Below are 17,405 nucleotides of genomic sequence, written 5' to 3'. Positions count from 1 at the left end.
TGTCAGTCACATTTTCCTGAAACTTGTCCCATCCTTACCGGCTTGCTTTATCTATTTTCCTGAAAACAGCCTTTCCTGCTATTCATCAGGTAACAGGGATCAGACACTGAGGGACAGAGTGAGTGTTCCCTCCAAACTGAGCACCTATCACTGTGGGCACACTGATCCTTAAATATCATTTATTTTGCACATTCTGCCCTGGACAAAAGACATACATAAAAGCTGCAATATACATGTAGACACATACTCATCTAAAAAGGTGGAGCAACAGTAGCAAAATCAAGTAACTAAGAAGCAATTTCACATAGGTAAAGAGTCATTTACACATGCTGCTGATCCAAATATTCTTGCAGTGCTATCTATACTCAGTGTTGTCTCCCTCTTTAGGGAAGTCTACTTGGTCCTACCTCACTGTTTACAATTCAACTTCTGTCATGGAATCACCATTCCCTGGTGCAAACTAGTGCACAGATGTTCCTCATCTCTCTACGTGAAGCTTATGTTGTATATGCTGGTGGCCAAGTCTGTTGTGCCTAAGGGCAGTAGAACTGCAAGAAATGCTTCAGTGACCCAGAAATTACAGAAGCATATAGGAAACAGACTTCTTAACATTAAAAATTAAAAAACATTAAAAAACCAAAACTGAGATGACAGAGCCAAGAGGCAAGTGGCAAAGTTTAATCAACTCATGACCTGTGAGCATAGTTATTTGAAGAAAAAAAGCAATTTTTCAGAAACTTTACCACAATCAGGTTTTGGTTGGGTTTTTTTTCCTGAGCCAATCTCATTTTCAATTCTTTGCAGATACAGAGCAGTAATTAAGATTTTGGTTGATTTCTGTTTGTTTTAAAACAGAAAGTGATATTAGGCTTTATTTCATGTGATACTCACAATAAAAGTGATCATGCATGCCCCAAATCTACTTTGTGGAAGCCTGAAGAAGCTTGAACTTGTTAAAACATTTGCTACCACAGACAAGAGTAATATATACACAACTGCTACTCTTGCACTATTTTAAGAGTTATGCTTTCTTGAACACACCTTTTGGAAAACACTTGATATAAAAAATTCCTACCTGTTAAGCTTCCCTGGGACTCTACTCCCATGTCCCCAGAGGAATGTTGGGAAGAGCGTTTGGGAAGTGATTCTGCCAAACCCCGGTGTAAAGTGCGTCGCCTTCGTCTCAGAGCAAGTAATTTCCCAGAGTCTTCTATAGATTGATTAATTGCATATTCCTCCATTAGGAGATCTGATTCTGCAGTGGGAAAAAGAATGAGGTTACTGAACTGCCAAAAAGAAAGCTGAAGACAAATTGTAAGACAGGCAAGGTCGCAGTGAAGGGGACAAGCACACCTTCCTGTATATGAACTTAAAGCAGGTAATCGGCAAATTACACCCTCACCTCCACCCCTGTTTTATTTGCTACAGGGCACTTGGAACACTCTGCAGAGGTGGTGCACACTCAGCCCAGGCAGGATTGTTCAATGCTATGCCAAACAGCAGTTGGAAGAGCACTGCAAAACACTGTTAGACTGAGACTAGGAATTGTGTTAGACTGTGAGCCCGCAGCAATGGCTGGCCAGGCTGTGAACAGACATTCATGGAGCCTGCCAAATGCCACTGCTTCTCTTCTCATATGCACAATCAAGGAAATTCTTAAGAGATAAGCACATGCAGTTGAGAATAACAGCTTTCCTGCTGCTCATCGTGTTTCCTTCTGAAAGCAATTATGGGCAGGTATACAAGAGCCCCTTGTTAGCCACAAGGCTTCTTTCATACCCTGGAACTGGCAGGTACATTGATGACAGGAAGTTCTGTCTTCAAGACTGCTTAGGTGTTGCCCTTTTTTCAAGCTATTCTTCGAAGGGCCAGGTTTGACAGACACAAAAACATACATAGCAAAGGTAGCCTCCTCACTTCAGCACAAAGAAAAAAATGCCTTACCAAGTTGTTTGAAGTTTTCCTGTATTCCTCCCCAGGTATTCTTCTCAATTACAGACTTGACAAGGCCCCAAGGCTGTTTTTTGTACTTCACTTCTGCAGAAACCCTAGCAAACAGAATGCAATAATGGAAGAGTGCTCTTCTAGATGGCACAGTGATAGCAGAAATCTCTTATCAGAAGCAGGCATCCAACTTATGTCTGAAATCTGAAATACCAACTGGAACTGCCGTCACTCTCCAGCTGGGCAGCACTTTCATTGAAAAAACACCAGAGACAGACCGTAGCAAAGACAACATCTCTAGCTAAAGCACCAAATTCTAAATGTCCAAATTATGGGAAACATTTTGGAATGCTTTCCTTCAGACTCAGACTACCAAATGACTTCTACCCTCTGAAGCACTCTCATTTTAACCACATTTAAAATGGAATTCAGGCTTCCAGATAATAAAGTTGTGATTTCTACTTTGTATGTGTACACATGATATATTACATGGGCACTACAATAGCAGAAGGTGAAATTTTTTATCTCAACTTATACATCAAGTGCTCACATCGTACTCTGAGTAGACAGAAATTAAAATCTGTCTTTCTGTGAGCATGACAGAGGGGAAAATGACATTCCTACTGTGCATTCCTCAGGTCAAGCTAATCAATACTGCTTCCAGAATAAAAATTAATTGGACTAGAATCCTTCAGAGAGATGCTTCTAACAACTGAGTGAATCCCAAAGCTATTCATAGAGGACAAAAATCCTTCATCTCAATCAAGATCACTGACCATCCTAGAATACACTTTTTTCAACTTTTTAAGTAATCCTCCGAATCACTGTAAGCCTACTGTGTATGGTATAACAACTCCTTTCAATGGAGTTTCTGAGCCATTTTAAGAACAGTTTAGTAAGGGCCAGCTCTAACATCACCATGTGCCTCCTCTTCTATACATGTATGCTCTGTGCACCATGCAAACCTAGGTTTTTGCTCTTATCCTAGGGCTGTCGTATGTCTCAGAAAAAACAAGTCTAGGTCTCAAACAAGAACAGCGATTCACTCAAAAAAAATCCAAAACAGTCTTTCAAAGACCTTCCTTCCTTTTTTCTCCCAGTTTAGAAGGAGTTTTCAGTAGTTTTATAGCCTGAGATTAACCAGAACAGCATCCAGGCTTGCTAACCTTTCCTAAATACTGATTAAGTTTGGGATAGATAAAAGCTCTTACTAAAGACAGCACCACTTCCAATGTTTTCAACAAATGGGAGAGGAAATTCCATATCTAGACAGAGTTCACTTGAGTACCCTCCTTGCAAAATTATGTACATTCTATCTTCCTTGCACATTCCTGTGAAACCATTCCCCTCTGCAGGCCCTTAGCAAGGATGTCTGGGAAACCTTCTAATAAAACATCTCAATTTTTTTTTCAATTTCTCCCACTCACACGGCTGCAATCAAAAACACAAGGCTGGTCAGGACCCAGCTCAGTCTTGGAGATGAGTTCTGTACCTCAGAGTCAACATCTCAGTTAATTTCTCACCGCATTAATGCGATCCAACCACAGCATACATGCGACAAAGAAATAAGCTAAGCTTATTTTTCAGAAGAGAGCCCAACATTCTCTGTGCTGCTGGGTCATCTTTAACTAATCATCAACTCAGAACATCCCCACCTTGGCTTCTGCCCTCTTCCCATGTGCCCCCCAGGCTCACCGTAACCGGCACTTGTGGCTGGACGTGCGGCTGATGCAGTATCTGTTCACAGTGTAGAAATAATCATGGTAGGGGACATCGTGGGTCAGGACCTCAGCATCCACCTGATAAGACTGACCTTTCTGGCTCTGCTTATGGAGGATCTGTCACAAAAGAAAATAAAAATTAAGAAGGTATATTGAGGGTACACAAATTTCCCCCGCCCCCTTTCAGCCTGAGATCCTTAGGCTGGATCAGTCAACTCCAAGTGAATGCAAGGAGAGAGAAAGCCTGAAGAGCTACTATAAAAACCAGTTAAGAGTATCAAGTATGGGTGGGGTGGGAAATGGGAAGATGCCTTCTGCTAGAGCCAACATTGACAGCTGCAGGACTTCCTCACTGCCACCTCCAGTACCAGATGCAGTGCAAGGCTGGCCACTGCCTCATGACCACAGCTTGTCTTTTCGACCTTTCCCAAAGCAGAATTACAAAAGGGTTGAAATTGGAAGGCACCTCTGGTGCTTGTCTTGTCCAAGAACTCAGGCAGGACTACCTAGAGTGGTTGCCCAGGACCATGTTCAGGTGGCTTTCCAGTACTTCCAAGAAAGGAGGTACCACAACCTCTACGGACAATCTGTTCCACTGCTCAGTCACCCTCACAGTGAAAAAGTGTTTCCTGATGTTCAAAAGGAATCATCTGTGTTTCAGTTTGTGTCCATCACCTCTGGCCCTGTCACTGGGCACCACTGAAATCTGTGGCCTTTGATGGTGAGGGCCTGACTCAGAATTTTTTGCACCCTCCCTTCAAATACTTCTATAAATTTTAAGATGCCCCTGAGTCTTCTCATTTCCAGCTCTCAGCCATTTCTCACATGGGATGCTCCAGTCCCTTCATCATCTTAGTGGCCTTACTGGCCTCCTCTCATACTGGGGGGCCCAAAAACAGACACTGAAAGCCTTTAATTGCACCTTTTCACACCCCCACACCCCCCCAGTTCCCAAGAGATGTTAATACTTTTCCCCACAAGTTTTGTGGGGGTCTACAGCAGTCTATAAAGATAGAAAGCCTCTCTCATTTAATAAGAATTGGCTCAGTAACAGTGAGAGAGACAGCGCGCCACCCTCAGAGATGCTCTGTTTAAACTGCAGATGCACATTCAGTTCACTGAACTTTAATCCACAGTCAGAACTCTGAACAGACCATAGAGCTGACTTGTCCCTTGCTTTAAAGGGCACCAGAAAAATACACCCACATGCACACAGTACCTGCTTTTCAGTTGCAGTTGTGAACTTCCCACAGAGTGGATTGTTAATCGTTACAGTGTACGTCAAAGTCCTCAACTGATTGCCACTGGAGTCTCTATTCCAAGGGGTTGATACAGCATCTAGAGGAGAAGTTATGCAAAATCTCACATAAAAATTACCTGAAGGGCATTATCTTTGCCCTATCATGTCTTAACAGTTTGAGAACAGGAGTAGGGGGAAGGACAGAAACAGATTCCAAAATAGTTATGGGAGTTTTTCAGGAAAAACCATACCCATGTAGTCTGCTAATAAAGAAAGGTGAGGGTCTGAATAGCTGAGCCTGAATCTACTGAAAGAGACTTGAGGGTGGAGAAAAAAGTAAGCAATTAAATGAAAATATGTCATTTCCCATTTGCTTAAAGTTGAATAGATTCACTTAGCATTATCAAAAGCTTTTGCCACTTTGCTTTTTAAGCTGACACTGAATAAATATTACCCTTTTTGACTTAATTTTCTGTTCTTATGGTCTCAGTGAATAAAATTTACTCATCCAGAAAATTAAACCCTGTGAGTATCATTTAGGAGGATGCAATGATTTTTGCCTCTGTACCAGCCATACAAAATTCACTGTTTCTGGGACACAGTGTAATCAGAAATACCCCACAGAATGCATCAACTTAATAGCCTACTCAAAATTCAAGATTTAAGGTGCAGTTTTGTGATCCACTGAAATGAGGTTTTTACTCCAAAAAGCACGTATCTAGGGAAACAATAGTCTAGCTTCAAATATTCTCTCATAGTGAAACTCTAAAGCTTAGAAATTCTTTTAAAGCAAAGAGAAACTTAAAATTCAACTTAGCCCTATTTAGCAGTTTTCAGAGGTAAAAATTTTCAGGGTGGTTTGTAACAGACAGAAGGGAGAAGAGTTTATTACCTACTATACTCCTGGAATTAAGAAACCTCTGCATGAAGTGAGAATTGGTGAAAAGGATTTCAAACATCTTATCTGCAGTGATGTGGAAAACTCTGTTTATAAAAAGTCTCCCATAGAGATCATTGTCAGAGATAGTCTCCTTCACTGCTAAGAAAGACAGAGAGATCAGGTTAAGAACAGTATTATATTATAAAGAACCTTTATAGCATTCTAAGCATTATTACAGCTTAAATCCTTCCCAAGCTTGCATCAGCATTTGCTTCTCACTCTTAGAAACCCAGTAAGGAGAAACCCAGCAGCAGCAAACGATTTGGTAGGTAGGTTGCCTTCAGGAACAAAGTCCAGAACTGATTTTCAAATACACACCCCTTCCCTGTGCAAACTAACAAATTAACAGCAAAAGGTACCATCCCTTTAATTTTGCCTTCAGTATTTTACTAATTCTGCAAGAAACAGTGGGGAAAGAAAGCATAATTTTCATTAATATGCGTGTCTATTGTACAAAAGACAAGCAAGGAGGACAGTAAAACCGTAACAGTTTTCTTCTTGTGGCTGGTTTCAGAATTCTGCTTTTAACATTTGTAATATTGGTAATGTCCACAGTCTTAGGGAGCAGGCAGACTCCCAAACAGTTCTTCCCTCCATACCTACTGAAGAGGAACACAAGGGATACCCTGCTCCATTTTGCAGTCCCCCAAAATGCACAGAGACTCAAATGCCAACACCTATTTCAAAGCCACCGAGCACCCCAGTGGCATTCAGTGGCTGCAGCACTCATCTTTGCTATTTCTGCTTCTTGGTGGTTGCTGGCATGACTCAGCTTTGTGGTTGTCTCAGCCACACTTGCAAGAGATAAGGGATAGAATTATAATCCTGGAGGGCAAGCAGTTTCCTGTGCCAATCCTGACTCAATCTGCTTTATGCTTTAGAAACAAGTCAATCCTAAACTATAATTACCAGCAAGACAAACAAGCCCCCCCCCCACCACCACTAGACATCACTAAAATGAAATAAGAAGTCCAAAAGCAAATCTTGCAGCAGACAGACACAAATCAGGATGGCCAAACTTTCAACTGATACAAATGAATGCTCAGGGGCTAGGAAAGGTCAGTGCCAGCCACGAATGCAAAGGTAGCCTGAATATCACGCTGTAGTTCACAAGCTGCCTGCAGGCTGAGGTTACAGCACTTAAAACATTACTGGCTTGGCAGCAGTCAGTATTGATGAGGCAAATGCACCAGCTGAACAACCACAGCAGTCCCCAGTAAAACCAGTTCTGACTGAGCAGACTTCCTCTCTAGTGCTGTTCCTAGCATGCTAGAAGACTGTTACAACATCTGCCTCTAAAAAAGCTCTCCTTGATCTCTTCAGGCTTCAAAGTAGAACCCCAAAAGTGAAGCATGAGTGATGTATTTTTGTGCTTGCATAAGAGAATGACTTCCTCTCTATGCCGTGTTCTGCTTATGCAATTGTAATTCCACACAATTGTGAGATGGGACGGAAAGCAAACACACATTTCAAGAGGTCTATTTAACCAGTCAATATGCAGTCATTACATGTAGAATACGAATTCTGCTGTGCTGAAACATTCGGCAGGAAGCCAGAAATTCAGCCTGAGTTTTTCAGCTTATGCTCACTGTATTTCCTCTCCCAGCTGAATCTCACTTTAACAAAAGGCAGGGCAAGTGAACTCTAAGTTTGACCTCATTTAACAAGACCTCAACATTACAGATCTCTCTTTTCAGAGTGCACTCCCCACATCCTCTCCTTTGCTAAGAGCCAGGAAGTTTCAGATGCTGACTCTGAACCTCCTGATACGTGCTGACACCTCCTCCACATGCGTCAGCTAACATGGCATCAAATACCAGGCAATTCAAGCCTAGTTACTGTGGTCAAGTGTTACTCAGCTGGATGTTGACATGGCCAAGGACTCTGGTACCACTTAAAAAAAAATAAAAAATAAAGACCCAGACACATGATCAAGCCACCAGATAATCATCAAATCAGCTTTGTCAGCTATTTGTATACATCTTAGCAAACACCAGGTAACACAAGTTACCTCTGCCCCAGTGAGCCTGAGCTAAATAACTCAGCTTCATGTTCACCTGAAATTCCTGAGGACAGCTACTATTTTCCTGCTGATGCAAAGTAATTTGGTTAGCATGGGCAACTTGTGATATGCACAAAGCCCATGGTTTATGACCTTAAGTGCAGATCTTGCTACCAAGCACTATTACTCAGAGTCTGTCTTCTTTCTAATGAGTCTGAAGAAAGAGCACCCACAAGTCTGTACAAAACTTCCTGTAATTTACCTACATTACCTCTATACAGTCATGTCTCTAATAATCAATGAAGTGTCAAGTGCATGAGTATCTATTGAGAAACACATTTTTAATTTACAACCCTTCTCTGCTCTTGGAAGAAACAGAGGGTTTTTAAAAATGTTGTTAGCACATAATTTTCAGAAAAATCAAGCTAAACCTGAGTTTACATTTCATACTTCAGACACTAGGATTCAGACAGCTGTTCTCCAGAAAAACTGTAAACTTTTTGGAAAAGGGTCTGGAAGGTGCATGTATGCATAAATGCTGCTGTGAGTTTCACAGCTGTGGAACCAAGTAGCAGGATACATCAAGAGCTTGACATGCTTCAAGTCACTTCCATTTGGGCTTCTCAAAATTTATCTGTAGAAATCCTAGATGAAGCAGTGAGCACAAACAGTAGCATAGCAATGAATAAGTATACACTTTATACACTTGCAATTTGAACAGAATAGGCACCTTTAACCACTTATCTCTGCTACAAGTAAAGATTCATGTTTGTCTACTGTTACATCTGTTTTAACTCACACAGGTAAAATTGTATCGGCCTTTGTTTTTCACAACAGTAGGGCAACATGAAGCATTTTATCTAAGACTGGTTCAGAATGCTCTTTATTAACAAAATGTTTTGTGCAAATACAGAGATATCACTCTGATAACTCCTTCACTTTCAGTGCTGTTCTAAACCTCTCAGCAGCATACAATTATCACTCTCTAACTCTCTTAACCTGAATACATTTATAGCTGAATTGGAGCTGTCTGCTAAAAGAACATGAGATAATCCTTACTTTAGGTAAGGATCCCTAGGGACCCAAAAACACAGAAGTAAACACTCCACCCAGAGTGTCCTGGTTCAGCTTAAAGACAGCAGGTCTATTCCCTCCCCCACTACTGCCTTGCACTTCATACGGTCATTTTCATCACTGCAAGGCAAGCTGTGAAATAATGTTTGAATATAATACCATTATGCAGCAGGGATGGCAGAGATTTTAAGACATCTGCAGTGCAAAAGAAGAGAAAGAAAATTGAGGGGGAAGGAACAGTAAGAAAAACACCATTATTAAAATTCCCATCAACAACCAACAGCAAAAAGCCAAACACATACCACAAGCAAACTAAGAAAGCTGAAGTGATAAGAGCAGAGGCTATCAAACAAATTAGTAAGACGGTTGCTTTTTCCACTCCACAGAGTTGGGGGAGGATCAGAATTTTTAAAAAGCATATATGCAAATCTTGGCACTTTCTATACCACTAGGGATGGAGAAAAATTACATGCTGCATGAAAGATATGTAGGTAGAAGCTTTTAACCAAATACACCCGAAATCAAGTGAATAAAACCAATTCCTAGAAGTGAACGTGTTCCAGACATCATCTATTTAAAGACTATCAGCAGTATTAACCATTTTCAGAGAACTCTCCTGTACTTTAAAGACTAACTACAGAATTATCTTGGGGAGCTACTAAGTAAGTATTGTCAAAATGCTAGTTTTTTCCAGTTTACAAGATAAAAACCCCCACAACCTTTTGCCTTCAGGTGACTCAAACATATATCCTCTAAACACCGAAGTAAATAAACTTTTTCAACAAAATATATCCTTTCAGTAAGCTAACAGGGCTACTCTTCCTTACATACACTACATATTCTAAAGTCTGTATTGGAGGTGGGGGGAGGGAGACAACTAACACCAGGCTGAACTTAATTTCAACTATCCTGTATTCCAAACACTGTATGCCCTACATAGCACTACCTGCAAACAGTCAAGCTTCTGCTGTGCCCATCTTACAGCACCACGGTGCAGGCAGTTAATCTCCTACAGATCACACATTTAAGGTACACACAGAAATAACACAGTAAGTCTGTCATGTTACACAAGGAGAACAGAAATGTGTGATCTCCCTCTATACAGTCGAACCTTCTACCAAAAAATGTCGTTTTTCCAATATTTTGCTTCCCCCTTCATTTTTTTGAACTATTGCTGAACGTGATTATGGAAAACAAACAAACAACCAACCCTATATACTAAAGAGTCTTGAGGAAATTATGAAAATCTCTTGGCCCTGTGTTGGAAACATGTATTGTATGCTTGAACTAAAATCCGTTTTCTGAAATTCAGAATTAAGGCCAGAGATACTAATGTTTAGCTCAGCCAAAAGTTTGTCATGGCTCAGGATTTATCCTCTGATTTGTGAAACCAGACAAAACAACCAAGGATGCAGGTCAAAAGGCCAGTGGCGCACAGTGGGATGCAGACACCTATCCCCAAGGTGAGAACTGCTTAGGACAAGGGAATTAATGTTGTAAAGAACAACAGTCTTGAGCTTGCCCCTCACCTTATTTGCCAGGACACCTCCATGGGCAGCCTGAGTATGAGCCAGAGGACACAAGGGAAATTAATCGCATGGGTAAACCTTTGCCATGTAGGAAAGCTAGTTTCGTTTGCATGAAGGAATTCACCTTGTAAGAGTGTGGGGCAACTGCAACAGAAAACAGACAGAGAAACAGAAGAAAAAAATTCTAAGCATGAAGATTCTGAGAGAAAAGATTAATGTTGTGAGTTTAGAAAATCCTGTTCTGAATAAAAAAAGACTAGTCTTGGGGAAGGAAAGAGAAATAAGAAAAGCAGCATGAAGTCAGTTGCCTTTTTATTAAAGAGACATCTCCAGTTTAATATGCTTTATTTATCCAACATCACCAATGAAGGCATGACAGGGAATATTTACTGCTATCATTTAGGCAACTAGTAGCAGGAAAGACAACAGGACCACCTTTTAATCAGTTTCACTGGAGACCTTTGCCACTGAGGTGGCAAAGACTGAAGAGACTGAAGAGAAATGTAGTAACAGGAAGATAGGAAAGCTGCAAAATATCTAAAACCTCCAAAGGCCAAAACTTTCTGCTGCTCTAGAAGACACACCTGTGAAAGTAAATTAATTTGTGAAGCTTGTTAAGTGTGTAGGAGTATGGCATAAACAACAGCCTGTTCAAGTAGGTATATTCACAAAAATGATAACACCTGACACACTGAGTGGAATCTGAACTCAAGCCAACACAGAAGCAGGATGGGGGAGGCACCATCAAAGTTAACACAATACAAGCACATCCCCAGGCAAAAATCACAACTTGAAGGCAGCCAACTCAATCCATAACTCTGAAAGCTTTCCTGGACACATCAACAATCCCCCCATAATGGCACCTGCAAAAAGCTTCAGTTGTCAACTCTGAAATGGCAAGACAAAATTTCTCAGAGAGATTAAGAACTGGCCTCAATTAACTAAACTGTTCTATTCCTGCCAACAATGATGAAGTAAGTTCTCTTTGCACATGAAAGAAATGTACAGCTGCTACTGAGCACAGTACTGCTGTTGGGGTTTTCTGTCTTTTATTTGCTCACCACCACATAACCTTGGAACCAACATACATTGTGAACATTTTGCTTTAAAGGCATTTACAGAATCTATGATTCAAATATTACAGAATATCCACCAAAGTTCAATGAGCTGTCTGAACAACTACAGCCCTTTGGCACAGAAAACCTCTCCAGGGTAAGTGAAAATCTCACCACAGAAAGTGAGAGCTTGTCAGGGGCTACTGTGGGACCACAGGACAAGCATCCACAGATCTCAGCACAAGTCTGTCATTCAGGTACCTGAGTTTCTTCTATCTTGTACTGGGTAATGAGATATAAGTTATGAGGTTGGTATAGTAGGATCTATTAAGATACTATTTGCACAGAGTGTAATCTGCTGCAAGATATCCATTAAGGTTTTTCATCTTCAGATTATGTACAATACTCTCCTGAAAGCGGGGAAGTTGTCTTCCCTGGGCTTCCAGTAAGTTCCTCAGCTTACTCCACCAATAACAATGAAGCTCATAAGCCTTATGAAAGGGTAAGTGTAAAAAAGGGAGGGTTGGGGGGAAACTTTCAGAAACTTAAGAATAGCCTGAAATGTCTCCCCTCAGTTTCCAAGAAATGCAAAGGAAAGAAACATCCTTGAAATTAATATCGTCCCATTGTCAAGAAACTTTTAGTTTAAGCTGTTGGCAACTCTCTACCCACCAAAAGAGAGAAAGAAAACCACAATTTCTTTGTTTTCATTCTAAACACCCAACAACTTTTTCTTCCCTCCAGAAACTAAGATTGAAAAAATATTTTTGCTGCAATTCTGTGAAACAAAGAGGCACACAAGTTTCGTAAGATCAGAAAGTTCTTTCTCCAAAAGTGAGATGGAACACCAAAGACAATTGTCTTACAGATCCCAATTGTAAAGAAATTTACCTTCTTCACTATCTGAAGCACTGCTCTTCTCTGCAAGATTTTCATTCTCATTAAGGTCCAAGGACTTTTCTAAAGACTTGCTCCTAACTAGCTTAGCAGATTTTCTTTCTGAAGATGGAAGAGGACTCTTTATGTGCTTCTCAGTTGGGGACTCCTCCACCTGAAACAACCAAGATAAGAAAAAATATCAGTAATCAGAGACCATTAAAAAAAATAAATAAATAAAGTTACTAAAAAAAAAAAAAAAAAAGACAGCCATACGAAGTAAGCCATAATTTCTATCTGCTCAATTACCACATAGTCAAGCACTAATTTCCCCCTTGTTCCTCTACCCGAGGCAACATCTCTTCCCTTGATTTTAGCATTTTACTAAATCCTGGTAACAAAGAACAGATTTATTTGTATGTGCTGTTGTACCAAGAGCTCCCTTAAATGGGACAGTCCCCTTGCCTCCATCTGCACAATTTGGGCCCCTTTCCTGCTTTGACATCAGCATTTATAAATTCATCAACCTTACACATATTCACTTTGTATTCATCAGGTTATTTTTTTCCTAACAGTTTAGCAAGGGTCCAGCAACCCAGAGGGGAAAGCACATTGAAACAGGCAGGGTGCCCTTCTCTTTCAGCAAGCATAGATTATCCCAACTACATATTTGAAAAGTTCTTATTTGTAGGACACCACCACCCTTTGAAAAAAGAAGTTTTAAAATACTGTCTAGAGCCATCCTACCTATAAAATGTTACTTCTCACAAACAAAGCAATGGAGTATCATTTCCCATCTCCAATATACAAGCAGGAAGGAAATCCCCTGAACATCAGTCACTGAATCAATGATGCAGCTCTTAACCTTAAACAAGAACTGTCAGCAAAGCATTTATGCCATTGCACACTTAATGAAGTAAATCTCCAGGGAAACTGTACAGACAAAGTTGGTGTATCTCAAAATGCCACCCAAAATGCTTGGTTACCAGCTTTGAATCAGTTTTCATTTCAAACCTCTCCTCAAGGCCCCACTGCCACCAGTGGAACATCTGGGATCAAGAGGAGCACAGCCTCCAGAAAAGCAACGTGTGGACCACAGTGAATATGATCAGGACTCCCCAGCTGAGTTGTTCTGATTCATTTGCAAAACCATCATCCCTAAAGATTATTCAGCATTGACTCAAGAAAGCAAAAGCATCCACTGCTTGAACAGTTAGCATGTACTTCCCATACTTCTTGGATTTTTTCAAAATAAATACCTGTTACTTTTTTGTACAACCAAGGGCTATTAGGAGGTGGGTGGCTGGAAAACAGAGGCAGGCATAAATCTGACTGCAGAATAAGCAGACAAAAGTACTCCTTCAGGGTCAAAAAATTAAAAAGGAAGACTGAATCAGAAAAACCAGATCAGTTAACAAATGCTTCTATTGAGAGAAGCTGCCATGTAAATTATACTCAATCACATAACAGGATCTAGGACAGAAGCAATATCAAATGTCAAAATCCCAATACAGATGAAAAGTTAAATAGGAGCTAGTTGTGACAGAACAGTCTAAAAACTGACACTCTGATCCAGCACAAAAACATGTGAACTCTCATAGCATTTTGACAACAATCAGGGATCCAGTGAAGTGGGGTTCCCATCAGCACCGTAAGAGCAGCCAACTATGCCATGATCAGAGCAGGAAAACCAGGCTCAAGTCAGAAGTCAAAAGCAACAGCTACTAGGAAAAAAAACCTTTTCATGCTGTCATGGAAGAAGAGATTCAAGCTTTTGTAATAACAGATCAAGTTTAGAACAGATTTCGTGGGGTTTTGGGTAGGTTTGTGTTTGTTTGGGTTTTTTCACACTAAAGAGTAAAGATTTTAAGACCTGTCAGCCAGAATTAAAGATGTATAATTTATTTCCTAGTCTACCTTTATCTCCTGAGCTAGTCCAGTACTGCTAAGCTCTGTGCCAAGCCTGTGAATAGCAAGATCTGGGACTGGAAGGCTTCCCTACAAGGGTTGGAGGGAAGACGATGGTTGCAAGACATTCAGGTGGCTCCCACATTCACATGTGCTGGGAGGCACATGAGCCATGACTGGTGTTCCACACAGAATTTTCTCAATCAACTACAGACAGCCATTAACAATATTTTTTTCAAGATGGGCCAAATACTAGACCCAACCCTTTCACTATTCTTATCTTCCTCTTATTAGAGCTTTGGGACTTACTTTGTCTATCAGAGCAGTAGAGGAGAGTTTAAGCCTGTTTCCCTCCATTCTTTGGAAGGTGGTCTAAGTGTGCTTTGTGTCACCACTGTGATGGCTTCTGATAAGTACATTCTAAGCACTACTGCCTCCTCCTACTGCCCTTGTGGTTCTACAAAATATGCTGCAATCCTGGGGCTGTGGAGAGAGCATGGACATTCTTGAGTAAAGCCAAGTGACACATACAGCTAAACAAAATCATTGTGCATTTTAGCTACTCTGAAACAGTAACACATTTATCAAGACTTTTACACTATAATTAAAAGACTTTTCAGAGGCAGTTTATTCAAGGCAGAATCCTGGCATTTTTACATACTAAATCTCCAGGCACTCCTCCTTACCAAGATGCCCAATTAGATTCAGCACCTGCAAGAAACATCTCAGGGTGTGGCTTCTTTTCCAGGCACAGCAATTATTTTTAAATGGCTTGTTCTTGTGCAAATAAGACTTACCGAAACTAAGGCTACCTGTGTAGATTTTTAGTTATCCCACATGGCCCAAATTCTAGCAGGATCTCCAGTCCTCTCAGGCCTCCCTTACAATTCTCCAAAAATTTCGTTTTATACTTCTAGGGTTTCCATGAGGAATACCCATCACTCAGGCATCTAAGCTTTTAACATCTGAGAAACATCAAGATTGTTTGCTGGTTATGAGTCTCTAGCCATTAACTTGGATTTTGGCAAAGCTATTTAAATCCTACTTAACCTCCAGATCAATTTTAGCAAGTGACAAAAGCCAGAAGATTTACAGGGTAGTAAAAACTATTAAAATAATCTCCCCCTTCTTCATTCTCCAAAGCAAAACGGGCCCTAGTGAAGATCATAAAAAATGCATTAGTGGTTTATTTTCTTTTCCAAGATCTTTGGGATATCTAATAACCAAGAGAAAATACCTGTAACTTTTTAGGACTACAGCTGTACACAGGAGCCCTAGTTACTGTGCTAGATACTGTGCCTATCTCAGATGTCACTACTAATGCACATGCTGTTCACACCAGCCAAACACATTCACAAATTCATACAACATGAATGAAAATGAGGGAGGGATTCATGCTTGTTCAGTTGTACTAACCCAAGGCATAAAGCTAAAATTAATTTGTATTATATCAAGTGGGGGGGTTTTCCCCTTCCTTCCGAAGCATTAAAAAAAGGTTTCATGTATTCACAACAGCAGACTAATTCACCTTTGAAGGGAAGGATGACAAAATGTAACTGCCTTTTAATAAGCCTTATGTATAGGAGAGACAATAATATAAGAGGAGATATATTTTTAAATGACAAACAGCACAAGCAAGAAAGCACTGAAAGTGAGAAAGTCATTACTTTCAAAAAGCAGCTGGATAAAACACAAATATGGTCCCCTTTGGAATTGGGTAAGGAAAAACAATAATTTTGTTTTTAAAGGAAAAACAAACAGACTAGGGCATAAGCTCAGCATTGTAGCCAGGCTGTGCAGCAATTTAGTGACAGAGCACTGCTGAAGCTCACACCAACAGTATTCTCTTATATAGAATTTTGCTCATTTTCAAATTTAAGAAACATTCTTGACTCCTCAGACTTCTTTGAAGTTAAATCTCCATTCATCCTATGCTTACAGATATACAAGTTAAGCACACATGCTTATCAGCTACAAACAGCAAGAAAGGCTGTGTCAGCACTTACTCCTGGCAACATGTGTCTGTTGAGTGACTCTCCTTCTGTTTGAAGTATGGGCTCACGAACTAAACCAATCATTTTGGGTAGTTTTTCATCCCTTTCTCCAGAATCGTCACAAATGCTGGATCTGTCCAAACCAAAAAGGAAGATATCTTTGGAGATATAACCACTGAGAAATCCTAGAAAGAGTCTCATGTTATTTTTGCATTGAAAACGTGGCTGTTCAGATAACATTATGAACTACTAAGTCATTTTTCCCACATACAGCTCATCAATATCGAGCCATTTTCCTCATTCCAGCCACCTCTCAGAATATTTAGCTTCTGATCACCAGGTTAATAAAACCAAGAAAGGGAGTGCTGTGGAAAATCAGGAAACAGATACAGCTTGTATTTAATTTGGAAGGAAAATGTTCTAAGAAAGTCTCAGAAAAAAAATTTTTCCTGCATCGCTTGTTACAAAGTTGCAAAGTTGTGACTTTTTAAAGAAAAACCCAATAACAAAACACAAAAACCCAAGCCAACCCACAACAAAACCCAAACCAATAAAACAAACAAACAAAAATCAGAAACTAATAGAACATCTTCTGAAGTTTGTTATGAACTCAAGACACTTTTCCCACAAACATACTCAGGAAACACAGGATTGAAGAGACATAAATTACCTAAATTACATTTTTCACTTTTGTAGAGTCATGCTTATTTACAGAGATATGTAAAGTGCTGTTATTAGATTGACACTGGAAGGTCATTATTAAGCTCACATCTGTTCAAAAAAATCAAGACAACTCTTTCAAAAAACCCACATCATTATTATTACAATTATTCATGCTTCTTGTATTATTATTCTTGTTTTGCAATTTAAGCTGAGGACAATACAAAAATAAGCTAAGACTTCAGATATCAGGAGAACAAGCCAAAACAAGTATTTCAGTCTCCACAAAGGAGGGGAAGAAAAAACTGTCTGAACCATAGCATAGCTCCATTCTATTCAAACCTTCCAAACTTTTAAAGGGCATAGAGGTCTGACTGGACACCATCATGTGAAAAGGGTGCTATTTAAGCTCCCCTATGCTGGTCCCCAAGCAGATCCAGTGAGAATAAGGTCTTCCTCTCT

General features: G+C 40.1%; 1 protein-coding gene across 2 annotated transcripts in view; it reads right to left on the bottom strand.

Annotated features, from left to right (window-relative positions):
• GRAMD1C (GRAM domain containing 1C) overlaps positions 1-17,405 on the bottom strand; it is a 51,241-nt gene that overhangs the window by 3,987 nt on the left and 29,849 nt on the right. Inside the window, exons 8-14 of one of the 2 annotated variants that reach the window (XM_066340972.1) lie at positions 16,296-16,416; positions 12,397-12,556; positions 5,798-5,944; positions 4,885-5,003; positions 3,640-3,782; positions 1,945-2,048; positions 1,076-1,255 (exon numbers count right to left, since the gene is read on the bottom strand). In XM_066340972.1, coding sequence (XP_066197069.1) covers positions 1,076-1,255; positions 1,945-2,048; positions 3,640-3,782; positions 4,885-5,003; positions 5,798-5,944; positions 12,397-12,556; positions 16,296-16,416 — 974 coding nt within the window. The remainder of the gene's footprint in view (positions 1-1,075; positions 1,256-1,944; positions 2,049-3,639; positions 3,783-4,884; positions 5,004-5,797; positions 5,945-12,396; positions 12,557-16,295; positions 16,417-17,405) is intronic. The other variant, XM_066340973.1, reaches the window with a different exon arrangement.

This window comes from Sylvia atricapilla, chromosome 2, assembly GCF_009819655.1.
Source record: "Sylvia atricapilla isolate bSylAtr1 chromosome 2, bSylAtr1.pri, whole genome shotgun sequence".
NCBI classification, from domain to species: Eukaryota; Metazoa; Chordata; class Aves; order Passeriformes; family Sylviidae; genus Sylvia; species Sylvia atricapilla.
This window is presented reverse-complemented; position numbering and strand designations above follow the sequence as displayed.